Genomic DNA, 26,701 nt, shown 5'->3' on the forward strand with positions numbered 1-26,701 from the left:
CATCAGTTTGCACTAAGCACAAGGAAATGTACCCAAAGACATTACTGATGCATTTATACGATAAAACAAACTAAATCACTACCCAAAGTCTAAAAGAAATAATGATGGATAATAAGAAATCAGACAAAAGCAGGCTTGGAAAAGCTACTGTATATTTCTGAGGTTTTCAGTACAAGTAAACAAACATGTTTTAAAAACTATTACAGAATATTCCCTTTTCCCTTTAGCTGTATATTTTTTCTTAAGCGAGGTAATTGTGGAATTGCATATGTTGCCAAAAAAGGAACATTTGATTTTTTTTTTTTTCATTTAAAACTACGGAATGACCAAAAGCATCACTGCTTCACATATGTATCCCTTCCATTTAACAACTTCAAACATTGAATAAGGTAGAAACAAACGTGAGTGCACCTAAAAAAAAAAAAAAAAAAGTCAGTAGAATTGCTTACATTATGGCTGTTTTGCATTGAAAGCTTCAAGTGACCCCCGACTGTATATTTTGGGTGCCATGGCAGTGTGAACTTGACATGGTTAAATTGGTGATGTATGATGCTCCCTCTCTAGGAGCAAAAGATTAGCAAGCGATAACCCATTGTTGTGACCATGCTTCAGGAAGGAATTTCTCAATAAAAGCATCCTAAGGCATTTCATGTCATACATTACTTATTGGTGCAGTTTATTTCGAAGCATTGGCTGATCTTCTTACAACATTTGGCTGTTGTAATATAATGCAGTAGCCCGACATTCCCCTGTGTATGTATGGAAAAATAGATCTCTGTGCAAAAATGTTACCCCTGATATGGATTGAGTAGTACCTGAAGGAATGATATGAATCATTTTTGGAAGCAGCGTAAAAGTGCGTTTCAAAACAAAAACAAAAAACCAAAGCTGCCAGTTTACTGTAAACTTTCTTTACCCTCAACAACTACACAATTGCCAGATATGTGTATTTTCTATAAAAATATAAATCCTTAGCATGGATGAAAAAATATCAAAATGAGGAAATGCTGGGCAACCTTTTAAAAGTGGGTGGAAATCAGTGGTTGTAAAAGCCTCTACCTTAGAGGAAGTCTATCCGTGTCGTATTACTGTTAAATAGATTAGTCAAGGCACCTCTTCTCAAGCGCACGACTTAACCTGTCCATTTTGCCGCTGCATGACTTGAGAGCCTCGCGGTTCCTGCATGGAAACAAGCAAACAGCATAAACAACAACCCCGCGGCGGCAGCATCGCATTGTACTGCCGCTGTTCTTACTTAGACAAGACGGTGTGAAGCAGTGAGGCGTAGTGCTGGGCAAAGTAGTCCTGCTGGATGGTGTGTTCCAAACACAACAACAGGCCCGGTGTTAGTGGCACTTTTTTCCTATTCCCTTCTCCCTGAAACACAGCAACAGAAACAGTGGGAAAGTGAACACAAAAGAACTACTTTAGTGTGAGGAGACCCTTTCCTACCCTCATGTCAACATAGTTCAAAATGATGCCAAAGTGGGACGAGGCCGCAATGGTACCTTGAGGACTCCAGTGATAACCAGCAATGTGGACAGGGTGGTGTATGCCTGGAGAACTGAACCGGAGAGAAGCTTCTTCAAGAGCAAGTCTGTAAAATGAGATACGGATACATCCAGTTTTTTAAAGCTGTGACAATCGCCTCATTCAGGAAAAATTCTTTTCAAATTAAGAGCAAATTCACTGGAACATAAAGCAAATTGTTGTTTACCTGTGTTACAGTGACTCCTTTGCTAAATGTTTTATGCCTTTGCTTTAAGTTTCATATGAATGGGTTTTATGATTAGTGGCACAATTTTCTGGCAGTCAAGCAAGGACTAAAACCAATGATGTTACACAATCAATCTTCTGGAGTTGCTGAATAAAATATAGTTAGAAACATCACTATAAATGTATTTCTTAAGTTTAAGCATAATAAAAAAGGGTTGAGAATCACTCTTTTAAAAGACACAGCACAATTTGTATGAGATCTATTACCTTTTTCTCCCCTTCAAGTATATTTTTACTTACCAAATGTTTGCAGCACTGTAGCTTTTGCCACCGCTTCCTCGCTGTGCAAAGAAGCCACTTTGAGGAGGACCTCGACAGCTTTGTATGGATCCACAATATTCACCTGGTGAAAGAAAGGAACATTGTCAAATGTGCACAAAATTTTGCTCTAAATCTGTGTTTTTTCCTCGCACCTCTGGTAACAGATGTCCCTTCATCTCTCCTAGCTCAAGAAGCTTTCCGACAGACGGGCAATCAAGAAAAGATAAGACCTCTTCCTAAGGCACCACACAAAACAGATGTTTTGTTATGTACACTAAAATGAAACGATACAAAAACAGTTTTTACAAAGAAATTTGTTTAGGAGTGAATTCATCATTATGGTCAAAGTCATTTTTGACATTTTGACATACTAGCGTGGACAAATACAAGCTGGCAAAATGTGAAAACGGTCTAATTTTCATCTTACAGGGTGCTGGGATTTAGGACTGTATTCATTTGCCGTTGTTCCATTTTCTTGAACGAAGTCTTCTCCGTTGCAACCATTATATCCATTACTTGCATTGGCATTATCACCATCATCATCGTCGTCATCATCCTCATCATGCCCATCATCTTCATCGTCCTCTTCGCCAGGTTCTCCTTCATCATCACTACAAAGAACAATCATTTGAAATCAGAATCACTGTGAGCAAACTGTAATGGCGTGGCGGTTTTACCTGAGTGAAGCCAGCATGTCTCCTTTGTCCTGGCCCTCCAGCGCTTCCCTTAAAGCCTCACAGCCCTCCTCCCCCAGGCAGTTGCCTGTCATGACCAACCACGGACATAAACACACAATTGTGTAGATGAGGACGCACAGATCATGCTAAAAGAACTCATATCCCGTCTTGGTCGTTTAGTGGTTATTGTGTCTACCGTTCAGATCCACTTTTTCCATGTGAGGCTTGTCCACGAGTGCCTGAGCGAGCACAAGGGCCGCCGCCTCTGAGATTTCTCCATAAGACAGATTCAACTCCTGTGGGTAGATGCGACACAATCGCCTCATTCAGTTGGGCATCAAGTTGGACTACAAAATACTTTGGATAAGGAGGAAAAAATGAACACACAACCATGTGCTTGAAGGACAGTGGACTGACCTTGAGGGCTGGCAACCCTTCTCTGAGGACCGCCGCCAGGGCGATGGCGCCCTCACAACGGACCAAGCAGTCACCGAAGTTGATGACTTGAACATTCCTCAGATGCCCTAGAGCCTGTAGGGGCCAACAGGAATAGAAAGCCAGTTGTGTTTTGCTAACGCGAATGTTTTGAGAGTCAAAAAGGCTCACCTGAGCCATAGCCAGCGTTCCCCGCTTTGTGAAAGTGTTGTCGTTGAGGTTGAGCACCTGGAGATCTGCGTTGTGTCGTATGGCCTCAGCCAAAGCCGTTACACCTGCGTGGTTGATGCCATTCTGTGGCATGTGGACTTCCTCCAAGCTGCCCATCATCTTAAGTGTCACATTTAAAACAATTAGTAAGATAGGAATAAACAAGTTTAGCCTAGTGAGAAAACCCTGATGAACCGCTAGCATTATTTACATTTGTGCTACAATGTAAAAAGTAGTATGTGAAAATTAATCAAATTTGTTTCTTCTATTCGTACCTGAAAGGCCTTGGCCAAGGCGCTGGCTCCTTCGTTTTCCAAGCGATTCCTTCCAGCAACAAATACTCTAAGTCTGAGCGGAGTTCCCACGGCTGATGATTGTCGGTGACATTCCATCAGTGCTTCAGCCAGGATCTATAGTGACCACGAAGTTTTTTTTTTTTCATTAACAGTTCCATCGTGACAGTATACAAGAGCTTTTTGTAAATTCTGATCTTCTCTGAACTCACCTTTCCTCCTCCGATTCCCATCCCACAATTGTTGAGTCGCAACTCCCTCAATGTGTGGCAGGTTTCGCTTCTGAGCAGCTGATCGATGCCTTTCACACCATCTGGTCCAAAAGCATTGTCACTCAAATCCAGCACGGTCAGACGGGCCCCGGCGGTCATCAATCCACTGCTAAGTGATTTCTGATGAAAACGTACAAAGTATCACAGAGTTAAACTGCTGCATGCGAGTGTTTGGGAAGTATTACATGTACTGTAAAGTCATAAATGTGGTGGTGTAGGGCAGTCATGACTAAGGGTTGATTTTCACCAGGGCCAGTGGGATTTCAGAACGTAGTCTTCCCGTGAAAAGGTCACTCCAGTAACATCTCTGAGAATGAAAAAGAAAGAGGATCAAAATTAGGTTTTCACAGATTTATTATGAATACTTTCCCAAAATGAAAAATGCACACGTGGTAAACAATCTTAATAATGAAAACGTCATCGTAAAATATCACATAGATTCACTAAGGAATATATGATTTTATTAGTCAAATTTGAGGATCGTAGCTGACGATTTCTCACAGCTACGCAAGTGTGCCTGTGCCATGGCAATGTGGTTGGCTTAGGAGAGACATCTTTGATGATTGAAATAGGTATAAAATGAGTGATCGGTCCAGTCATACATATAAGTCAAAAGTTGTTTTTCTTAGAAATGTGTACCTGAAGCTGATCTTTGTTTTCCAATGCCTTGGCAATGGTTCTGGCTGCGTCCACACCCAAGGTGTTTCCCTCCAGGCGCAAAGCTCTTAAATCCTGATATTGTTCTATCTTCTGGACCAGCTCTTCCACTGCAATCACACACATTGTGAAGAAACAACACAGGGAGCAATCGATTTACATCAATCTACAGTGACAGGCAAATAAACCTGATTCTGCGTTGTCCAGTTTAAGCCCCAGTCCTTTGTAGCTTAGTTCTCCATCTCCTAAATGGGTCTTGGAAAATGCATTTGCCAGCTGAGCAATATCATCTGCAGCCATGATGTCTGGAGAGACATCCAAAAACAAGTGTTAGGTCATAGGTAGATTATAGGTAAATCCACCAAAAGACGTTGTATTATAAACGTTTCTGGAACGTACATCTGACGTACAATATGAAAATATGAACACAAAGGCGCTGGAGCGGTTAGCTTAATCGAAGCTAGCAGGTGCTACTCTGGACTTGTTGAGCATCCCAATTAGCTTAGTACGTACTTTGTTCAACCTTCGTCAAGAATAAACAACGAGGCGTTATGGTCAGCCACAATTCACGACACGAACGCAGAGGTAAGGGAACACGCGAAGGAGCTTACCACAGACTGCGATTTCCACGGAAATTATTGCGAAAAACACGTCGCCGGGTGAGTGACAACTAAGCGTGCCGGTTGCTAAAAACGTGTGACGTACGTCTTCCGGGTTTTTTTCGTACTACGTCATATTAGCGGGAAACATTAATTTCATTTTAAAAGTTCAATTTCGTTATGTTCACTAATATTTTAAATACAAACTTTGGCTGTTGAGTGATGTTCTCTAATTTGTAGCAATCTATGTTTTTATTTTATGGACACTTGGGCAAGTTATTTTTGTTTAAATGTTTTAGGTAATCATGCAACGTCATCATTCTGAGGTGAGCCACCTGCGTGTGTGTGTGTGTGTGTGTGTGTGTGTGTGTGTGTGTGTGTGTGTGTGTGTGTGTGTGTGTGTGTGTGTGTGTGTGTGTGTGTGTCTAATAAAAACCCCATGGAGTTGCGGGCAGTTGACTCTAATGGTGTGGAAGAGAAGTCAAGTCTCCAAGTGTATTTTGTTACTTTTCCCTCGTCTTGATGCCTATAATTTGAACAGTTTCCTGCTTAATATTAACTCTGTCAACAAAGGCACATTTGCAATACATTTTTCAATTGTGTTTTTAAAATGTATGTTTCGCCGTGACGTCACACTAACTTCCGGATGGCAAGCATAACGCGCTAACATCGTCCTGCATGTGTTCAGATAGCGAGCGGCGCAGGTGTGAGGATGATTAAAATTTTACCACGGTGTAAACTCCATTAAAATAAAATACACCCCGTACCGCGAAAACGGTGTTGGAGTTAAGTGAATTAACGTGGAATAATTCAAAACACAGACTATAAACGACACTACTTTGCTGCCCCCTAGTGGTTACATTTCGATTGAAACTTGTTGCTGTATTGCAAAAAGCCAAAATAGCTAGTAGATAGGAGGCTAACGTTCAGCTACCACGCAGTTCAGCGGTAGCCGTGTTTTGAAAAAAAGGCGAACTCGTGCCCCGTCCCGACGAGTACACTAAATTTACAAAAAATGCTGCCCGCACAGTGACTGTTAGTTCTATTTCCACCCGTCTTTATCGCCTAACGCCTCGTGAAGTTATCAGCGACCCGAAAGGCTTGAAACTTAACTGTGGGGTGAGTTGTGCTAAAAAGAAGAGGCTTCGCTTGCAATAGCGACTCGGTTACCGTCAATTAATTTTCTCCTGTTATTTATACACAACTACAGTCAGCATCAGACGAAAGTAGACATGAGACTACACGATGTACCCCGTTAGCTAAATATGCACACACTTCGAAAGCTAAGTTTGATTTCACCATATCGTACTCGTTAGCTTTTAGCACCACTAGCGTTAGCATGTCGATTTTAACAGTGATCTGTCTTGTTAGCTATATCGTTAGCACCGATATCGGGTAATTTAACATTTGATGTCTAATTTAAGTCGGTTTTATCGGCGCAACGTTCAAGGGAAGCAGGTATTGACGATTGACGCGAGTTAGCATATCACCAATGCTAAGCGAGACTCGTCTAACAAAATGTAACAGTTCGTATATCAAACAGGTCGCATGTGTGTTTAGTTTCTTTAATTTTATGAATGAATATCAACCCCCGTTTTAGTTTTTGCGCCATTGTTCTATTTGCAATTGAACCAACGCCTTCGTTTGGTTAGCGTGTTTACGGTTAGGCCCTGTCAATGCATGATAGAGCCAAGCAGCAGTTTCGACATTCTGGACAACTGTGCAATGTAGTGTGACACTTTCAATTTACGTAGGAATATTCAGTGAAAATAAGTAACATTTCCATTTGCTTCCACCTTCAGGCAATGGACTCAGACAGACTGAAGCGAAGAGAGGAAATCCAAAAAGCAATGAGCTTTATTCAGTAAGTAAAACAAAAATGGGCTTATTTTAGACCCGTGATGTTGGGTTCAAATCTGTGTGGAGTATGCATTTTTTTTCCCCATCGTTGTGGGTGTTTTCTGTTGAGCTGGCTCCATCCCATTAACCAAAAATTAGCATCTTCGATTAATTGAAAATTTTTGAGTTTACGTGGGTGTAAAGCTGACTGTGTATTTATTTATGTAGCTTACCCTACTCTAAAAGATGGGTGGATGTACGGACAAATGCTCGCTCATGAGTTTAAATGAGTTTCCGTCTTGCCTTCAAAATATGACTGAAATACCTTTTTTTGTAACAAAATTTGGAGCTACTGTATTCATTTTTCAGTGGAACAAAATTCACTATGTGAATGCTAAGAGTCAAGTATATACTAGAACCAAACTGCCCATTCCATAGTATTGTCTTAAAAAAACATTAACTAGTTTCAGAAAAATTACAAGACATTGTCCATTTATTAGTGTGACCAAAGTGTTGACTTTTTTTTTCATATTTGTCTGTTTACAGGTCCTCATTGCCTTTTCCAGAGCCAGAAAATTATGAGGTTTGGTTATTTTCTTTACACTGCATTCTCTCCTGTTATCATTCAGTTTGTAATATGCATAAATGACATGTGAATTCTGTTGGTTTTTTACTGTACACTTTATTACAAGGAAGGTATTTATATAGTAATTAAGTATGCGGTGCCGTTCTATTTTCATGGCCTAATTTGTATGTGCCTTTCAGGCTTTTCTTACCCAATTGGTGTGTAACCTCCTGGATGAGGGCAACTGCTGCTTCCGACGGGATGGCGACTGCCGTCAGGCAGCTCAGCAGTATGGAGAAGGAATCAGTGTCGCCCGTTACGCCCAGGCCGAGGCCCTCGTCATCCCCCAAAAGCTGCTGGAGAGCCTTTACCTCAACAGGGCTGCCGCCTTCTACCAAATTGTGAGGGAAATTACACAATTTTTCTTCAGTTAGAAATGTTTACTTTCACTGACTGTTTATTGTGAAACTCATATTTTGAGTTTTCTATCTCACTTGTCTTTTCTCCAAATTAGATGTGCTGTTCGGTGTAGTCACCAGTACTAATGGTGAATTTTCAATATATTGTGCAGCGCTAAACTATCAATGCTTGTTTTTGTTTTCAGAGGGAATTTGAGCGCGGCATTCAGGACTGCGACAGTGCGCTGTTTGTGTCCGAAGGGAGCCGGAAGGCTCTCTACCGCAAGGCGCTCTGCCTGAGAGAAATGGGACGACTCAGAGAGGCGTACGAGTGCGGCACCAAATGTTTGCTCACCGAACCGCATGTATGCTACTAATGTATTTCTTCCAAATATATAATTGTAATTCTTTGTGAAAGGTGGCTGTTTTGCTAGCAGTCAAATAGGATTTTTGGCTTATAGTTAAGGCTATATTTACAACCACAAATGTGCAATTAAAATACAATGCATTTATCTTATTTTTTTATGCTTATCTGAAGTAACATGAAATGTTGGTGTTTATGTACGTCCTTACGTAATATAATATGCACCCAAATTGCACGCAACCCTACAAGTGCTCTTAAATGTTACATCATGTTTAGCTTGCATCGGCAGCTATCCTGTTTGTTTGGATTTTTTCATGCAAGAATATCCAGTCCCAAATTTTTTTGCTGCCGTAATGTCACATGTACGATATTTTGGCACTTAAGAAGTCAGTTGTCACTGGGGTAGTACATTTGTTTAGCCACTAATATATTTATATTTTATCTGTAATTATTTTGATAAATTATTTTTCATGTCTAATTGATAGTTTTAAAAACATTTTTACCACTTGCTATCTACCCAAAATGACGTGCAAGAATCAATCATGGCTCACCTGTTTTCTTGTTTTGGTCCTGAGACATTCACAAAATGAGCTGTGATTGCTTGTTACCAGCCCGAGTACACTTGATGTCATTTTCCGTTGACAACATTAAAGTGGCTACAGTTTTTTTTTTTTTTAAATAGGATGCAATAGAATAAAATAGAATGTATTTATTGACAATGTAGGGCTGGTACGCAACAAAACAATTCGATGTAAGCGCATCCCACTTTTCTTTCATTCATTCCTTTGTGTTTTTGTTCTTTTTTTTTTCTAGGACAGACAAGTATGTGACCTGGCTCAGGACCTGGCCAATAAGTTGGGCCTTAAGGGCCGTAAAGCCTACATCAGCCAGACTGAGTCCACAGCTACAGAGGGAGAGAGTCTTGGAGAGACATCCCCACCCACTGGAGAGGTATATGTTCACGACATAGCTTATATTACTCAAATTAAAAGTATCTGTGTTGCATATTGGTTACACTGTGCTACCTTCTATTAAAAACTTTGCTATTTATATTGTAATTCCTTCACTTAGGTGCTTTGATAGAACTAATTGCTTTTCTATATTTAGTTGTCCTCCAATGGGATGGAGTCAATGGGTGACATGGCACCAGGTATGGAACATTTTTATGAACATGCCTCCTAACCTCTGATTCCTACACTTATGTTTTGTATGGTCTTATGTTTTTGCTCAACCTCAGCAGACCTGTCCAACGCTCAGTGCATCCCTGCACCTCTGGCCACGCCCATCCCAGTCAGCGACGATCCCTCGGTCCTGACCCCGTGCGCAGACCTGGCCGAGAGCCCCGGCAGCCAGTCCCTGCCGCCGATGCCGTACTCCGTCCCCGTGTCCGAACACGTGGACGAATGCGGCAGCGTAATCAAGGACGAGCTTGACAGTCTGCTGGATTGCATCCCCAAGAAAGTCAGCGAGGTGGGAGTACATAATATTTCATTATATGTAACGATAGCTCCTGGTATGCCGGAACAACAATTTTTGCTCTTTTATTTCTAGTTTGTCTGCCGTACATTGCAGTCTTTGTCTATTGTCATCAATGGCACTGAATGCTTTAATAAAACGTTTCAACATAAATGTTATTTCGCTTGTAATCTGTTGTATATTGTGCAGAAAAAAATAAACACCCACCTTCATTTTCACTTTGATTTTTGTGTCATCCAATTGTAGTCAAGATTATCTCTGTTGTCTACCTGTGTCTTGGTCTAGACTCCCGCAGGCGCTATCCCCACCAACCTTCCAAACACAGCGGTGGGTCTGCGTCCCCCTTACTCCCCCAGCCTCCCGGCATCGTCAGCCCAGCTGGCCCCCACGTTCTTCGGCTCCTCCATCAGTGACATGACTCAACTGGAGCCTTACTCGCCGCTGGCCCAGCGAGACCAGGGCTCCTCCACCCAAGCGCAGGACGCTGTGGGAGGCTTCTCAGGCGGAGCCCTGGATGGAGAGGGGAAAGCCGGGCTCGTTTCTGGTGGGCTCGACTCGTTATCAGAGTACACTCTCCCTGGTGAGTAAAAGTTCTGGCCTTTACTATCAGTTTTCTGACAAAGAATTTTCAATCAGGTAGAGTAAAAATACAAAAATGTTATGGATTTTTTTTTTTTTTGCAACATTGTTGATCCTTGTGCATGCCGTTGCCCACATGTATTGATATTCTTTTTCCATTCCGTGTTTGGGGTATTTAGGGGGACGAGTGTGCCACAGCTTCATCCCTGGGATGCGCAACCATGGCTCTGCACAAGCAGTGAGTCCAGTCATTGAGTGTTTTTGTTGTCCTTGTGATTGGAACAATTTCAGTCAAGATTTTTTGCATGCCCCCTCCCCCCCTACTAGAATGGTCCAGGAGGAACAAACCTCTCCATGCTGTCCAGGAATCCTCTGGCTGGTACACACGAGTTCCGTCAGGCCTGCCATGCCTGCTATAGTCGAATAGGTTAGTAAACTATTATATTTAAAAGTATAATCTGTATGTATTTTATGGAACTGTAGTGTTTCTATATATGTATACGCTGTGGATAAACTTAAAGGGATACTTATTTAGCCAGTTTCACCAGGAATAAAGTTTTTGGGACGTTCACAAGCCGAGGCCTGATTGCTTATTTCCTGAGCACATGTGATGTCATAGTCAGTCAACGGCATGATTGAACAAAATAAGAATTAAAGATAACTCCATGAAAAATGTTTATATTATTAAATTAATTGTAATTAAAATCAAAACTTTTTTTAATGTTTAAAGCGGCCACACAAAATGGATGGATAGAAGTTTATTATCCTTTTTAATGTTCCTCTTTTTAACAGGTCCGCGAGTGATGGACTACAAATACCAGCCAGAAGCAGCACATCGATGTAAGAGGGACGTCCTGCTCTGTCGCCTCAAAAACAATGAGGACCCCACCTGGAAGAGAATTCGACCCCGGCCTGCACGAAACAATTTCTTAGGGGCTTTTGTTCTCTGTAAAGGTGGGTATTCACGTTTTTATCAATCTAGGCGAAAGTTGAATGTGCATTTCACTAACATCATCTTTTTCTGGTCTTTCAGAGGTCCAGGAGCGCCAGGAGTGCCAGTACGGTGAGAACTGTACCTTTGCATACTGCCAGGAGGAAATCGATGTATGGACACAGGAGAGGAAGGGCGCACTTAGCCGAGAGCTGCTTTTCGACCCCTTGGGGAACACGGAGAGACGCGCGCTAAGTGTAACAAGACTATTGCAGCTCCACATGGGCATGTTCATGTTCCTCTGTGAGGTGAGATCGGTCAGTCTTTAAGGCGCTCGTTACATGAAGACTCATCTGTGCGATTGTGTTCTTTCATTAGGAATGTTTTGATAGTAAGCCCCGCATCATTAGCAAACGCAGCAAAGAAAACTTGGCAGTTTGTTCCAACCTCACAGCTCGACACCCTTTTGACGACAACAAGTGAGTGCGGTGATTCTCAAACGTCGGGGTTGTGTTTCGGATCGTCCGCCAACTTAATTTTAATGTGACTGCAGGTGCCTGGTGCATGTGGTGCGCTCCGCCAATGTCCGCTACAGCAAGGTGCGCCCCCTCCACCCCCTCTGCCAATTTGATGTTTGTCGACACGAGGTTCGCTACGGCTGCCAACGTGAGGACAGCTGCTCCTTTGCACACTCGGTCATAGAACTTAAATGTTGGGTGCTTCAACAAGACACCGGTGAGACAGAATTTATATTTAGAATATTTAGCTTAAGGGATGTTTTTACTTGATTAACCATTTCCAGCAGTAAAAACCTAATATTTTGTCTTTAATTGATACCCAAATTGTTTTTCATGTGCCATAGCTTGCAAAACACATTTGTCACCCTCCAACTGAAAATTACGTCACATGTACTCGGAGTTCTGGTAACAACCAATCACAGAGCTTGCAAATGCCACATGACCAAACCGAGAAAACAGATGGGCCATGATCGGTCGATACCCGATCCTTGTACACAAAATGTCATTTTCAGTCGATTTAAAAATGATCTTTGAGTGAATAGCAGGAATGGAAACTGACATTCTGCTTTGTCGTTCATATTTTCTTCAGGCATTACCCATGAGGAGATGGTGCAGGAGTCCAAAAGACATTGGCAGAGATTAGAACAGAACGCACAGAAGCAGCAGAGGGTATGCTGGAAATAGCATGAGACGGTACAGGGAGTCCTCAGTCTATGACTGAGTTCTGCTCCTACTGCTATGATGTTTACTTCATTTGTACGCAAGTCACAATGCCAACTTGCACTAGCGCGCCGATAATTATGTGAATAGAAATGTCAGGAATGTTGTAAACCGAGGACCCCCTTTGGACTGAAGAGTTTTTTGAGCTCATCACCGCATACAAAGGAACCTTCGCAATGAACATGTTTTGTCTTTCAGCCAATACATATTCCCCACCCGAGCGGCAGCATGTCTGTCGGGGGAATGGGGGTGGGAGCTGGTGGCGTCAGCGGAGGAGACGGCATGGGCGGCGTCCCTTCTGTGGGAGGAATGGGCGTGGGAGCGCTAGGCGGCGCCGTCGCGCGGGGCCGCCCCCTCAACCTGAAAATGAAGTTCGTCTGCGGCCAATGCTGGCGGGAGGGACAGGTGAACGAGCCCGACAAGAACCTCAAGTACTGCACTGCCAAAGCACGACATAGGTAGGGCCGCACTGGAAACACGTGCTGACATTTCCCCTTGAGCAATAAAGCATGTGACATTCAAAAAATGTTTTGTTTGCCAGCTGGACGAAGGAGCGCCGGGTGTTGCTGGTGAAATCGTTCGAGAAGAAGAAGTGGGTTGTTGTTCGACCGCTTCCCTTCTCTCGTACCTACCCGCAGCAATATGATGTGAGTGCTCCCCCGATAGTCCTTGTGTGAACTTGGAATGAGGAAAAACTAGTAATGGAGTATTCTTTCTCCATGATAAACAACTTACATGGAGAGTTTGCAGACTTTAGTTAAAATATTTTTTTTGTTCTACTTTTTACTAGGGCTGCACCATTTTGAAACTCATCTAACTTTTAGTTTCACGGAATGTTGGCATTTAATATCTAATTTATTTATTTTCAAGGTCCTCTTCTTAAGTATCTCTTAAAAGCATTAAATTAGTCTGTATAATAATTTCAAATGGAAAATCGCATTCTGTGAATAAAAATTAGCTTGGCTGCTAAGAAAACAACATGGTTGTAGACCCTGTAACGTTTCAAAAGTGATGAATGGAATCGGGGTGTCAACTGTCTCTTTTTGAAAATGTTTCCCCTCTACCGGTGTTTCAGATGTGTGTGCATGTGATGAAGCAGAAAAAGTGCCACTACATCGGCAACTGCTCGTTTGCCCACAGCCTGGAAGAGAGGGACGTCTGGACGTATATGAAGAACAACAGTTGTAGGTTGCGCTACACTGATTTGTTTTGCTACTTTATGTTAATCCTGGAGTTTCATTCTCTTGTCGTTCAAGCGCTCTTCAGCTGACAATTAGCTTCCAGACAGCTCATCTCACCGACTGTTGTCACTCAGTAAGATCCCTCTTGGCTTTTCGTTCTTTTTCCTCAAGTGCGAGACATGCAGCAGATGTACGAGCTGTGGCTGCAGCTAACCAATCAGAATCGGCGCACGGAAAGTACGGCGGTGACCCCGCCCCCAGAGGACAAGCAGGTCACCATCTCGGCGGACTACAATGACAATATGGTGAGTGATTTAAATGTCTTCTCAACCTTGCAACCCTCTTCACTTTGCATGGCTCATTATTTACAGTTATGGTGAGGGTAATCAGTATTGTTAGAAATTGTTTTCTCACTTAAGATGTTTTGCGTAAGTAAACAGGCTAGCAAAACAGTTCTCAAACGGTGGTACATGAGAACATATCAAAAATACTGAATGGTTTTTGTGTTGTTTTTAATACAACTTAAAACTAATGTCCAAAATTTGTACATCCAACATTAACTTATGTTGGATTTCAGTGACAGGAGCAGTTTCAAATTAAGAGCAAATTAATTGGAACGAAGACAGGAAGCAACTTGCGCACTGCGGGGGGGGCTGTGCTCAAAAAGAGTTTTAAAAACTTAGCATTAACAATATACAAATGTCTGTCTTGACTAAGATCTTGTATAAAGGTTTGTGACATGTAAAAACATACATTGTGATGGTTGGTGTTTATCATTCCAGGGAAGCCGGCGGCTGTCCGACGGCGACGACCTCTGAGATTTAGCCTTTCGCCGCCGACTTGCCAACAGAGACCGGAAACGGACCAAGCGGCGTTAGCGGCATACTGTCATCTCAGCAGTTCCTTCTCTTGCCTTGCGGGAGCTGATGTAAACAAAATATACACGCACATTTACACTAAACACGAGCCACAAATTGCAGCCATCAATCAACATGTTGAATGAAGAAGCTTTGTTTCCGCCACTGCAGGATACAATTAGTGTTATCTAAAGTAATCATCATGAGCGCATATGACTGGACGCGTGTCCACCAGACACCTCCTGTTTTTGTCTTTTTTTTTTTTTTTTTTAATATAAAATCGACGCAGCACCAAAGCAATTCTGAAATGAGCGCGCTGGTCGCGGTTCTTACGTTTGCTTGGCAATAAATGAAAAATCTCTTCAAGAATGGAGCTGTTGACCTTTTCAACTCTGTAGTGCCAAAAAAGCTGGAAATGCTCCACATGCTGTTCTTAGACCCCAAATGAGCGTTATTATGAAAACCAGGAGTCTGGTGGACACTCTTAATTGTGCTGCAGTGCGACCAAATCCTACTTGCTCCGCCACCTTCGTGGATATAAAAGCGAGAGAGTCGGAATGTTTTTGTTTTCGTCGGAAGTCGTACTTCCTCGATATATCGTCTGCCATATTGGTGGAGCACTTTGAATGTAACGCCTGAACGGGCCTTTTAAATAGGGAGAATCGATCCATCAATCGGTTAGAAAACGCACTGTTTGTCGTGTAAGTATTCAAGTCTACTTACATTTCTAAAATCATGAGCAAAACAGTTTTTGTTCTCCCTTTCTCCATGTTTTTTTTTTTTTTTTTTTTTTTTTGAGAGGTGGCTGTATCACACACGCATAAATACACACACTTCTCATCATGAAATGCACACATGGCTTTGATGGCATTAAATCGGAAAGAGTCCTGGTATCAGATGATGAACTCAATTGGACCGAATCGGTGTCAGTGCTGCCCATGCAGAAGACTTCTGTTGAATTTAATGAAGACTAAATGAATTTGAGGCTAGAAGCGTGCTCGAAGACGGTTAAATGAATTTGAATGACTCAATCGAATGCACATTATATTTACTTGTGTTAGAATACTGAAGCTAATTTGAAAGTAAAGGCAGCTTGATACCTCTCCAGTTCTACTGAAGGTATTCTTTTCTAACATCCAATGGTCCATCTTGTCCTGACGGCTATAAGATGACTTTTTTTTTTGTGCCTATGAGCAAAATACAAGCATAAACACACACATACATAAGCAGGATTCCTGCCTGCTGTCTCATTCAAGCCTTTAATTCAAACACGATGGAATTATGTCTATATCGATCTCTCACACACAACATATTTACACATAAAGCTATACTACTAATAATAATTGATAACTTAGCAATCAAGCTTAATAAATATATAACCAGAAAACTGTATTGATTCCATAGAACTTTTCTGTTATTGAGGTATTGCTATATGACATGTATCGCTGAACTAGATCCCTATAGTGATTTAAGAAAAAAAAAAAAAGATCTATATCCTTTTTACGTTGTCATTTTTTCTTCTGCGTGGGTTGTTCCAGACAAATGAGCGGGTCGCAGCTTCAAATGGACGGAGTGAGCGTGCTGCACACCGTAATATGTGCGTGCGTGTGTTATGGTGTTAGCATTGTTAGCTGTGCCAATGCGCCCTCATCTGGAACAGCCCACCGTTTAGCTTCTTCGAGGGAACGTATTATTACTACTACTACCCTTAGTATTATGAATATGAAAACGATTGCTATTGACTATTTCTCTTCTATATGCTATTGATTATATGTACGTTTATTGCAATGTATACCTATATACGTATCCATGTATGAATATGATACCGGTAGATACGCGCCTGTGTACGCAGCCTGGTGGGGAGGCAGTAGGCAGAAAACAAAATGGCCGTCCTGATGCTACAATCTGTCTATGTAAGCCTGAGGATCGCTGTTAAACATTTTACGTAGCGGTTAGCGTTATCTGCTCACTTCCTGAACTTCAGGCGTAAAGTGATACACAGACGCATATATACTCCTGCATAGCGCCTTATTTGAATATAGTACACATATTAAAATGATACATACTCTTATTGTATAACCCTGCTTACTATATACAGTACAGTATACGATACCTGATAATGTATTATAATACGTAAGCACCCCTTGTAAGGTCATTTAGATAAGTGATGGTGGAGCTGTTTTTAGTGGCTTGGCAGTTAACTGGACTTGGTAAATCGAACTACACCTTCCTCGTGTTTTAATTGAAACTCCTTTGCAGTCTTCCCAGAGGTGTCCAAACTACGGCTCGGGGGCCATTTGAGGCCGTATTTTATGGTAGACTGGGTCATCATCTTTAACTTAGTTTTTTTTTTGTAATAACTACATTATGTAGACAATACGTAATTACTTGTTTTAATGATTGAAAACTAAGAAACTAAATTTACATGGCCCTTACGTCTTTGTTTATTCTGAATGCGGCCAAAATTTTGGACACCCTTGTTTGGATTATGGTGTGATACTAAATTGCATTTTTTCCACCTCCCCTCTGCATTTTTTTGGAATTGACAGCGCTTGACTGGATCAATTGTTTTTCGTCTTCCATTTTTGTTAATTGTGTTATTTTCTTAAGTGTTGATTGTGATAAAAGAAGGTTGTGAGTTCATTTCTAATAATAAAAAAAAAAAAAAACAACATCTCGCCAAGCCACACTGGACAAACGTACCAACTTCACTGCTATTCCTGTAACCAACCAACACCTCCCAATTTTCATTCGATTTCTGGTACAAACATGAGCCCTAATCGACTCATGTCACTCATTTTGTCGAAACGATTGGTTATTTGAATTAATTTAGCCGAATCAGATGAAAGAAACCAGGGTTGTAAAGATGTGAACAAATAAGGCCTCTCCTTTTGTACTGTATTTTTTTTTTCATCAATTACATTGGCTTTCTTGTTTTTATGTTTTATTGACTTGTTTTCTCTCCTCCTGGTTGGAAGTTAATAAATACTCAAGTGGACCAAATCTCTGGAAAGCATTTAATAAACACTTTTAGGAAAAGTAACTAAAAGTGAGTGTATTCATTTATGTTTTTCATTTTGTTGTACTTTTTTGAATGGTTTAGCTTTAAGGTGACATCAGCCATTTCATATAAACGTTGAGAATATTTGCAAGCTGCAATTAAAGGGAAATATGCTATTATTCACAAAAGTACTAATTAAAAAAAATCAGATTACACCAAAAGATAGTAGGCTATTGTTTCAAACAGGAAATGTGTTGACATTCGGTTTTCCTCGGCTTCCTTGTTCACTATTACTCAAAAACAGACAATTTGGACCCAATTAGCAAGCGCTGTAATGACAGCTGCGATACTTTATAGCATTCGTTTTTTTTTTTTAGTAAATTTTAATGTGTAGCCGCAAGCTGAAGAACTAGACGATTTATGCAACCTAAATGCCCCCCCCCCCTTCCTTAAGTAACTCCAACGCGCTTTCATGGTTGGCTACCTCTAGTTTGATTGACACATGTCTTAATCAATAGGCGGCGTTCAGGATCGGAAACGCAAGCAGTTGATTGGCCTTGAATGAAATTGGGCGGTGGTTGTTAGATAACGCGTGTAATTTGACAAGTTTGTTGTGTTTTTTTGTGTGTGTGTGTGTGTCAGCGCTTCAAGTCTTCAGTAGCTGGCAGGTCAGGGATTTTGACGTGTCACCTGCCCATTTTGTGTTAGCATTTGTCGTCAAATATTGTTTGTGTTGTTTTTTTTCATTTGTATTTTGTTAGTGCAAATGTTAGTGATAAAAACATGACTACAGCGGACATTCCAGAGATTTTCAGAACTTTTCTGGAAACGCCATTTACTTTACCAAGCTTTGATGCAAATGGTAAGTGAAAACGACTCCATTTAGCATCGCTAATTCATTTATGTTGCTTTTATCACGTTTACTTGGTACGCAAGGCTGGAACTGCCGATATGAACAGAACATCTCTGACTGGTATTTGTAAGCGAAATCTATGGAGCTAAAAAGTTTTTAACAGGTCACGGGGTAATGTGCGCATGCGCATTTTTTCAAAGCGTTTCAAATTTATCAATCAAATTTTATTTGTATAGTTTCACTTATGTTGTAGCAATACATTCTAAAATTAAGTACATTGCTCTTCATTACTCGTTTTACATAATTATCATTATGATCCGGCATTTATTCCTTAATTCCACGGGTTTGCGCATGCGCAGATCTGATTTTAGCATTTTTGCATTTTGCGTTGATTTTAGCATTTTGACCTTCTATTACTTATGTAACGTTACAAACTTACAAAAACGTTTGAAACAATTTAGTAATATTCGAAATGTACTACAAACTATATGACCAATACTTCTGTTTACAATGCAAATTCTACTTTTTGAATTTAACCACTAAATTACTTAAGGTAATGCCACAGCGATAAAATCTTATTAAATTGAGCTGAAACTATTTTAACTCAAGGATACGTCTATTAAATATAGCTCAGTTTATCTCATTTTTTAATGAAATACCTTTTTATTTAATATTTCAGGCTCGAGTATTTGTTTTCAAACATTTATTTAGGCGTTTATTTATTGCGTTACTGTGATCATTTGTATTTTTTCTCCATGTTAACAAAGTGTTCATATTCAAAGTGCGCATAATTTTACAAGTGGCTTAAAATGATTTTAAATACTTATACTTTACTATACTTTTTAGAAGTAAAACATCTACTAACTTGATATGACACTGTTGTATTTTAATGATGTTTTATTAATTACCTGTTGGTAGATGAGATGAATACAATTGGGACAGTTTCGCGATGAATTTCTTGACCTCTATGGTCTCATGATTGTCTTGTAGAAAATAGTGAGTCGCCATGACACAAGCAAAATTTGAGACCACCCCCCCCTTCCCATTTCCAAGACTTGTTTATTCTGGCTTCACAAATAAGGTCACGTGGTATGCCTCACAATTCGATCTCTATGGTTGCATGTCTGTACGAATTTTGCAATTGACATGTCCAACTCATCTAAGATCCTCAATGAGGATAAAAGTGCTATCAAATATGGATATTAATTGATTTTATTGAAAGATCAAGAGCGCGGAATTGCTAAATTGAGGAGATAGCGAAAATTGATTTTAGCATTCAATTGTGTTAACTCTTGTTGTGGAAAATAATCCTACATGACACCGTTGGCAGTATTGCTGGTGTAATGTTGCACCAGTCGACCTTGGGAGTTTTGTCATGTGCGCTATAGCGCCCCCCTCCGTGCATGTTGAGTGGGTGACAACACTGGTATGTTGACATGTGGCTGCGCCGCTGCACGTGTTTTCCCACGTGATCGCTGCGGCTGACCCAGCCACAGGAACAACACGCTTTGCACTTTTGACGCTTTGCCAATAAATTATCGAGTAGCATATGGTAAAAGGACACGATTGAAATTATTATTTATTATTATTTATATCGGTACGTGCTTGTTTTTAATCGGAAAGAAATGTTGTTTTTCTCAATATATAACTCGGTCACCAGTGACAACATTGGTTTTTCGGACGACGTTTCCCATTGGCTGTTCAGGCAAATCCGCCCAATTGTGTAGGTAATTGTAAATATTCATGAGATTTTAACCAATCAGCACAGAAAAAGGTGCGGCCCAATCTGCATACCAGAAGCTCCGGCCCACTTTATCTTGTTCGGAAGTAGACCAACACAGTGTGCGAATTGTAGTGTGTTTTTATCTTGATAACCGAACGCGAGAAGATTTGCAGTCGACCGTGTCCATTTTGTAGCCGCTAGCTCCTGTTGTTTGTTTTTTTTTTGTAAGTCGAGCGAAGTACGCAACAGCGAGGCGGAAAATGTCGGTCGAACCGATCGTCGTCACGTTGGAAAATTCAAGCGGGGCCCCCACCTCGTTCCCGGTTGTTCTGAAGAAAATCATGGAAATGCCTCCGCCGAATATCCTGGCCGGTGACGATGGTAATGTGCAACCTAAATACGGTTACGGATAGCTTCGACTTAAAAAATAAGAATTATTATGAAATAAAAAAAATAACATTTACGGCATGTTTAGTAAACAGATATTACCGGTTTTTGTTGTGTTTAATTAAATGTAGAACACAATGTACGTTTATCTTCTCGTTGGTCTCCTGCTTGTTAAAAACGCGTACCGGGTATTTAAACGTATGATTTTTATTTATTTATTTTTTTTTTAATTTGAGGCGACAGACTTCTTGACTTTTTTTGCCTATGGGCTGTTTGTATGTTTTTCAAACAAAACTTAAAGATTTAGACAATCTTGTTTGGGGTTTATATAGTGGAAATTACTATTACAATTATAGACCAATTTAAAAGTCCAAGTAAATGTTAGATATAGTTTTTGAATACTTCTTCTTCTTTAAAATCAAAATATCCATTAAAAACGACATTTGTATGAATCTTTTACAACGTTTACTTATTTTTTTCCTTTCTTTTTTTGTTTAATAAGGAAAACTAGGTCAATATGAGCCAAGAATATAATTGCTGTTCCTGAGCATGAAAAATAGGGAATCGCAATATGTTTTAGTTAACAGGATTACACACCCCCCCAAAAAAAAAAAAAAAAAAAAAAAGAATCCTTTTGGATAATTAGGCAAGAATTTGGGTCACATCGACCGAGGATGTTATTACTATTCCATGGAAACTTTTGTAATGTCCAGGTATAAATTACACAAGGTGTAACTGAAATGCAGAGGTTAAAATTGATTAATTTACATGGCGGTTAAGTTATTTTATCTTTGTGTACCCCAAGAATGAAAAGTTGAGGGTTATGCCCTGTATAAGGCATTATAAGGTGCACTGTCAGCTTTTGAGAAAATCAAAAGCTTTGTGGGTGCGCCTTATAGTGCAGAAAATGTGGTATTGTTCTTGAGGAATGAATACAAAACACTGGTTAAAAAAAAATATATAGATTTGGATTATACACATTTCGGAAACGTTTGGATGAATAAATATGCTCTGGGTCAACGTGATCCCGGATCTTTCTTGCTGTTCCTTTCAAACAAAAACAACATAAGGGGAGCAAAATATGAAGTCTTTCTGTCTTCATTTTTGTGGTAGACACCGACAAAGAGAAGCTGGGATTGGACGACGATGCCGACCTCAGCGGAGGAGGCAGCGGGATGGGGCCGTCGGCCGCCCTCACCCCCGCTATCTGGGAGAAGACCATCCCCTACGACGGCGAGAACTTCCACCTGGAGTACATGGACCTGGAGGAGTTCCTCATGGAGAACGGCATCGCCTCCTCGCCCGACGAAGACAAGACGGAGGACGTGAAGCTTAAGCCGAGCCAACCCGTGTCCCTGCTGCCGATTCACGAGCTGGTCAAGTGTGAGGAAGAGGTGGTTATCATCACAAACAGCGAGACTGACATCACGTGTGATGTTACGGCAGGTGAGTGGAAAGAGAAATATGTATTGGCTAATATCCATTGACAGATCTGTACGTTGGTTTAACCCGTGTGGCATTATGTTACAATTTATGAAAATTACTTTGATTTTTTTTTTTTATGATATCATAAGATAATCAATGGAAAAAAAAACCCAGGGAGCTGAAATTTCCATGCTGATGATTAAAACATGTAAAATTTCAAAATGCAAACATTCTCCCATTTAAATGCGATTGCAGCTGGACGTGCGAGATTTTGTGGAGAAAAATAATCATTTTCCAAATTTTGGACCATATAAAACCATTATAATTACAATTTTGGAGATGCACTTTAATCGTATTTATGACATTAATTTTCCTGCGATTTTTGCAGCATTCCGTTGAGCGGCTTTCAAACTATGTCAGCAAACAGAACATTCTTTGTTGACTTGTGTTTCACCTCAAAACAGTAGGTGGCGGTAGAGACCAGTTAATGAGTGTCATCATCAGTGTCATATCATTTTTCAATTTATTTGTGGGTGTTTATAAATTTAACCTACTATGTATGGATAAAATGATGCCACTGAACAATTTGAGTGGTTGAAGGAAAAAATATTAATAAACTACTTCATTTTTATGCCTTTAAAAGCATTTACAAAACTAGGAACGAAAACGCAATGCGTATAGTTTGCAAAGCGTGTGCACACGGGTTAAACCAGTTCTAATAATTATGTACGAGAGAAATTGAACAAAAATGAAGTCTGTAGGTACAACCTAGTTGTCTCATCTCTTCAGAAGTGACTACAGAAGGGGAGAGAGCGAGTCCGGACCCCGTTGATCCCGAGGAGATCCAAGTCGATGTCAACTACGAGCCGGATCCCACCGACCTGGTCCTGTCCAGTGTACCGGGGGGCGAACTGTTCGACCCTCGCAAGCATAAGTTCACCGACGAAGATCTCAAGCCTCAGCCTATGATTAAGAAGGCCAAGAAAGTATTTGTTCCTGAAGAACAGAAGGTATGCGATGCAACAACAACAAAATCACTTTCCATGATTGCGACCTTTAATGTTTGTCATTATGCTTGGAGCTCCCATGTTGCCTCATACATACTACAATTTTAGATGCTAACCACTCATCATAAGCCGCCATTCCACATTTGAAGTCGTTTTGGTGTCTCACGGTGACTTGACAGTCCTTTCCAATCCCTGAGTGACTCTTTGTTGACACAAATGTGGCCACTATGTTGACAGGGAAGAAATATTTTTCCCTAGGAAGGAAATTGTTAATAGCTGGATAGAATGAGTAGCACCAGTGGAATTTGAGAGCATAAACGTGTGTGATTATGTGTGTGTGTGTGTTTTATATATATATATATATATATATATATATATATATATATATATATATATATAAGGAAAAAAAAACTTAAATACATTTTTGGGATTGAATCAGTTAAGGAGCCTATTACAGATCCTTGAGGTACTCCATAAAAGATTTGTGTACCACTTTTTTCCCACCTTTGGAGGGAAAGTTAGAAAGTGCAATGTGTTCTTCCAGGACGAGAAGTACTGGCAGAGGCGAAAGAAGAACAACGTGGCTGCCAAGCGCTCACGCGACGCCCGCAGGCTAAAGGAGAACCAGATCACCGTGCGCGCGGCCTTCCTGGAACGAGAGAATTCGGCCCTGAGGACGGAGGTGGCCGACCTGCGCAAGGAGTGCGGGCGCTACAAGAACATCGTGGGAGATTACGAGGCCAAATTTGGAAAATTGTAAGGGAATTATTGTGGATGACTTCCCTGTAGCGCAAGGCCGCATCTGCGACTTAAGTTAGGAAACTTCTTTGTCGGCCATACTTCAAATGTAAAAAAAAACAAACTGCCTAGCAAAGGTGGGGGGAGGAAGAATGCGCTTTCAAACCAGAGCGTGGGTGTCATTTCCTGCTGTTGTCGCCTTGTGAACTGTTCCAAGTCATTACACAAAAACAACATGATGCAATGGCACACCGATAGCATCTCACTCATCCTTATTGTTTTTAAAGTGTAGCGCGAGACCTATGGACTACGCTTGATTTTCTTTGTCGCCGATGGTGAAGCTTGGGAATGAAAAAAAAAAGACGAAAAAATCCAATAAGGGGGAGATAGAGGAGCTATGCATGTGCACAATGCAATAGAAGCTGATAGCTGGTCGGAGCTTTGTGTATTTTTATGTTATCAGCTATAAGAGATTCTCTTTCATCGGTGACAATAATGGGCTTTTCTTATTACGTCTTTTTTAAAGAGTACAATAGGTGATATGTAGCAATTGCAATAGTTCAAGCTCAACTCGTCGGTCATTATTATTTTAGATTGCTTCCACTTTTTTTCTCTTGTAAAATATATATTTTTTTGTCCAAATTTAACCCGGAGGAAAATACTTCAATTTATTCAGGGAATGACATTGTCCTGGTTTGGTGTGTCATACAAACTCCATCAACGCATGTCTTGTAAATAGTCGTCGCCAATGATACTCATTTGTTTTTCCTCATTGAATTCATTTCAAAACCGCGTCATGGTTACCGTTAAAATTCTTGTTTGAAAATATTTCAACTTCATACTGTCGTGCTTCCTCACATTAGTTTTGTAGTATTAAATATGAAACATCTCTTAGTCCAGGAACATCTTGTTTTGCGTTGGGGTTCTCTCTCGCTTTTATATGGGCGGTTTATTAGCAAGGAATGCTACATGTTGGTAATATGAGGTATGTTCTGTAGAATTTTGTGGACTCGCTACATACCTCGCTATATCAAAACACTTCCAGCCTTATTCATGTTCAAGTGCAGTTTTACTAGTTCTCAAGCATCACCTTAAAACCCTTGTGCAGTATTTTGGCCAATCCTTTCATTTTTCCATCAAAGGGTAAAGATTGAAACTCGGGAGCTGAAATTTCTCCCAGTTTGTAATGGCACAACCATTTAGTTTTCACACGTCCAGGAAAGTGCCCTCGATTGGTGAAAACACTGCATCAATTTGTCCAAAAAGCGGACACAATACTGCACAAGCGATCTACTATCAGGTTGACATGGACAATGGGCTTCCTGACCTGTTTGAAATAGTTCTCATGCTTTCTGCTATACTCCAGATTGCATAACTGCCTTCTCTCTGAAATAAGTCAACTTTGGAGGTTTACGTTTGAAACTTTCATAGATACATTTTGGTAAAATACTGTCAAGACTTTTTCAGTGTTGTCACTGGTTACATTCATGTATATATCATGTGTATAAATAAAGCCTTGTTGGAAAAAAAAAAAGCCTTCCTACTTCATTTAATTCTAAGTAGGTATGCCAGAAAGTGGCGACACGAATATTCAGCGTAAATGATTGCAAAACGACATCAATTCTAAACAAGGCAAAATAAAGATGCATATGAAAGACCTTTTATTTAAAAAAAAAAAGTGTAAGGAAAACTTGCTGTAACTACAAGACTAAAAAGGAAGACTGGTCACTGGTGTCTTCACCTCTTCTTGAAGCCATACTTCTTCCTCTCATAGAACAGATCAGTTTTTGAGCTTCCCAAATTCACAATTTTAGGACAGCCATCTCGCTGTGAAAGAGAAAAATAACATGGTCAGTACAGTCACAATGCGTGCTGCGCTTTTCAGATGCTCAATGATGGAATTAAATCTATGATGACTGACATCTTTCTCCTGGATTGTACACTCTTTACAGTAGTAGGCGTCGGACACTCCTGGCCCACCGCAGATGACGCAACGTCCCTGGTAGGAGCCGTAGTTGCACTCGTCACAGATGCGGACCAGTGTGCATGGCCTTACGTATGAATCACAGATTACACACTTGCCATCACCTGAAGAGTGGAAAAAACGTTGCAATAATTATTTGTCATATCTAATGCGGGTAACAGCACAATAAGTACAAGCATATTTATTAAATAATGGAAAAATCCAAATAATACTCACATTTTTCGCAAAGTCTTCCAATGGCTGCAGAATTAAAAACATGAGTTAATCAGCTGCACATTTCACTTCCACAGACAAGTTTATTCCATAAATTAACACCATCTTAAGTAAAAATACGTATTACAACAGAAGAATAATGTTCGTTGTACGGACATAAACTTCAACGCGTCTATGCTAACTCTGAAGCTAATGTTCAATGAAGTCCATGCTGTTAGCATATTTCATAGCATTAGCTTGCACAAAATATAGCCAAAAACGACCAGTCACCACGGAAAAAACTGTAAGGTTTTGTATAGGGTGTAGTAATAAATAAAACACACCAACGCCAGCTTGTTTTCTGCAGAAGATCAAATCTGGGTGATGCTTTGCCATCGTTGGTTAGCGTACATCTAGCGTACCGCTAGCGGTGATATAAACATTCACCTTTGAACTCATGCCACAATACGCATAATTTCACATTACCGCCACCCCGTGTCTGAAGTCTGAACTGCAATTGTGAATCATTTGATGGTTTCCTTTCCTTTCCTTTCCTTTCCTTTTTTTTGCCAAAACATGTATTTACTATTTTCTTTAAAATCGTTTAAATGTACCTGTGGTTTGATATAAAACATGAACAAATGTGGCAAAAGAAAAATAAAAGTACAATTGTTTATGTCCTTTCAGCTACATAAAAACAGCAGAGGGTTTTTAAGGTTTCTACAAAACGTTTTCCAACCGTAAAATTCGTAACAATTCATATAATTTACTATGTTTTAATAA

General features: G+C 40.4%; 4 protein-coding genes and 1 long non-coding RNA gene across 8 annotated transcripts; 2 read left to right on the top strand and 3 right to left on the bottom strand.

Moving 5' to 3' along the window:
• Window positions 1-135: 135 nt before the first annotated feature.
• On the bottom strand, window positions 136-5,273 carry rangap1b (Ran GTPase activating protein 1b). Of its 2 annotated transcripts, XM_088438797.1 has the most exons (16): window positions 5,193-5,273; window positions 4,770-4,886; window positions 4,564-4,691; window positions 4,172-4,231; window positions 3,865-4,044; window positions 3,635-3,769; window positions 3,321-3,479; window positions 3,132-3,245; window positions 2,911-3,010; window positions 2,715-2,799; window positions 2,465-2,648; window positions 2,190-2,273; window positions 2,017-2,119; window positions 1,509-1,597; window positions 1,256-1,377; window positions 136-1,179 (listed from the first exon to the last, which is right to left on the bottom strand). In XM_088438797.1, the coding sequence occupies exons 2-16, from the start codon at window positions 4,879-4,881 to the stop codon at window positions 1,101-1,103; spliced, it is 1,734 nt and encodes a 577-aa protein (XP_088294923.1). In that variant the 5' UTR covers window positions 4,882-4,886; window positions 5,193-5,273; the 3' UTR covers window positions 136-1,100. The 2 variants fall into 2 exon arrangements, with proteins under 2 accessions (XP_088294923.1, XP_088294924.1); XM_088438798.1 differs by lacking the exon at window positions 136-1,179 and having other exon boundaries at window positions 1,282-1,377; window positions 1,453-1,597.
• Window positions 5,274-6,103: 830 nt separating this feature from the next.
• Window positions 6,104-17,280, top strand: zc3h7bb (zinc finger CCCH-type containing 7Bb). Of its 2 annotated transcripts, none has more exons than XM_088438460.1 (21): window positions 6,104-6,299; window positions 6,983-7,044; window positions 7,566-7,602; window positions 7,785-7,985; window positions 8,189-8,347; window positions 9,160-9,297; window positions 9,454-9,496; window positions 9,584-9,816; window positions 10,108-10,402; window positions 10,581-10,639; window positions 10,729-10,828; window positions 11,194-11,355; window positions 11,435-11,640; window positions 11,711-11,811; window positions 11,886-12,067; window positions 12,440-12,519; window positions 12,769-13,028; window positions 13,112-13,217; window positions 13,646-13,754; window positions 13,923-14,056; window positions 14,534-17,280. In XM_088438460.1, the coding sequence occupies exons 2-21, from the start codon at window positions 6,986-6,988 to the stop codon at window positions 14,567-14,569; spliced, it is 2,700 nt and encodes an 899-aa protein (XP_088294586.1). In that variant the 5' UTR covers window positions 6,104-6,299; window positions 6,983-6,985; the 3' UTR covers window positions 14,570-17,280. The 2 variants fall into 2 exon arrangements, with proteins under 2 accessions (XP_088294586.1, XP_088294587.1); XM_088438461.1 differs by having other exon boundaries at window positions 9,587-9,816.
• On the bottom strand, window positions 14,247-19,491 carry LOC148409796 (uncharacterized). Its single transcript, XR_015868318.1, has 2 exons — window positions 19,371-19,491; window positions 14,247-14,674 (listed from the first exon to the last, which is right to left on the bottom strand). It is a non-coding gene; the product is annotated as an uncharacterized LOC148409796 (long non-coding RNA).
• tefa (TEF transcription factor, PAR bZIP family member a) lies at window positions 18,230-25,203 on the top strand. Of its 2 annotated transcripts, none has more exons than XM_088438463.1 (4): window positions 18,230-18,471; window positions 21,686-22,018; window positions 22,787-23,007; window positions 23,549-25,203. In XM_088438463.1, exons 1-4 carry the CDS (start codon window positions 18,393-18,395, stop codon window positions 23,762-23,764), a joined length of 849 nt encoding a protein of 282 aa, XP_088294589.1. In that variant the 5' UTR covers window positions 18,230-18,392; the 3' UTR covers window positions 23,765-25,203. The 2 variants fall into 2 exon arrangements, with proteins under 2 accessions (XP_088294589.1, XP_088294588.1); XM_088438462.1 differs by lacking the exon at window positions 18,230-18,471 and adding an exon at window positions 20,254-20,566.
• Window positions 25,204-25,380: 177 nt separating this feature from the next.
• Window positions 25,381-26,408, bottom strand: phf5a (PHD finger protein 5A). Its single transcript, XM_088438464.1, has 4 exons — window positions 26,263-26,408; window positions 25,943-25,966; window positions 25,664-25,830; window positions 25,381-25,569 (listed from the first exon to the last, which is right to left on the bottom strand). Exons 1-4 carry the CDS (start codon window positions 26,312-26,314, stop codon window positions 25,480-25,482), a joined length of 333 nt encoding a protein of 110 aa, XP_088294590.1. The 5' UTR covers window positions 26,315-26,408; the 3' UTR covers window positions 25,381-25,479.
• Between the last annotated feature and the right edge of the window lie 293 nt (window positions 26,409-26,701).

Source organism: Hippichthys cyanospilos, chromosome 17 (assembly GCF_059441005.1).
Source record: "Hippichthys cyanospilos isolate Australia breed blue-spotted pipefish chromosome 17, RoL_Hcya_1.0, whole genome shotgun sequence".
Taxonomy (NCBI): domain Eukaryota; kingdom Metazoa; phylum Chordata; class Actinopteri; order Syngnathiformes; family Syngnathidae; genus Hippichthys; species Hippichthys cyanospilos.

What these genes read in the sequence shown, in the direction of transcription:
- zc3h7bb (XM_088438460.1), top strand. Translation starts at nt 6,986, where the DNA reads ATGGACTCAGACAGACTGAAGCGAAGAGAGGAAATCCAAAAAGCAATG. An exon ending in AATGGGTGACATGGCACCAG is followed by an intron (nt 9,497 to 9,583) that starts GTATGGAACATT and finishes GCTCAACCTCAG; the next exon opens with CAGACCTGTCCAACGCTCAG. An exon ending in TGTTCATGTTCCTCTGTGAG is followed by an intron (nt 11,641 to 11,710) that starts GTGAGATCGGTC and finishes TTCTTTCATTAG; the next exon opens with GAATGTTTTGATAGTAAGCC.
- phf5a (XM_088438464.1), bottom strand. Translation starts at nt 26,314, where the DNA reads ATGGCAAAGCATCACCCAGATTTGATCTTCTGCAGAAAACAAGCTGGC. An exon ending in TGGAAGACTTTGCGAAAAAT is followed by an intron (nt 25,831 to 25,942) that starts GTGAGTATTATT and finishes TCCACTCTTCAG; the next exon opens with GTGATGGCAAGTGTGTAATC. An exon ending in GTACAATCCAGGAGAAAGAT is followed by an intron (nt 25,570 to 25,663) that starts GTCAGTCATCAT and finishes TCTCTTTCACAG; the next exon opens with CGAGATGGCTGTCCTAAAAT.
- tefa (XM_088438462.1), top strand. Translation starts at nt 20,446, where the DNA reads ATGTCGGTCGAACCGATCGTCGTCACGTTGGAAAATTCAAGCGGGGCC. An exon ending in TATCCTGGCCGGTGACGATG is followed by an intron (nt 20,567 to 21,685) that starts GTAATGTGCAAC and finishes TTTTTGTGGTAG; the next exon opens with ACACCGACAAAGAGAAGCTG. An exon ending in CACGTGTGATGTTACGGCAG is followed by an intron (nt 22,019 to 22,786) that starts GTGAGTGGAAAG and finishes TCATCTCTTCAG; the next exon opens with AAGTGACTACAGAAGGGGAG.
- rangap1b (XM_088438797.1), bottom strand. Translation starts at nt 4,881, where the DNA reads ATGGCTGCAGATGATATTGCTCAGCTGGCAAATGCATTTTCCAAGACC. An exon ending in ACTGGACAACGCAGAATCAG is followed by an intron (nt 4,692 to 4,769) that starts GTTTATTTGCCT and finishes GTGTGATTGCAG; the next exon opens with TGGAAGAGCTGGTCCAGAAG. An exon ending in AAGGGTTGCCAGCCCTCAAG is followed by an intron (nt 3,011 to 3,131) that starts GTCAGTCCACTG and finishes ATCTACCCACAG; the next exon opens with GAGTTGAATCTGTCTTATGG.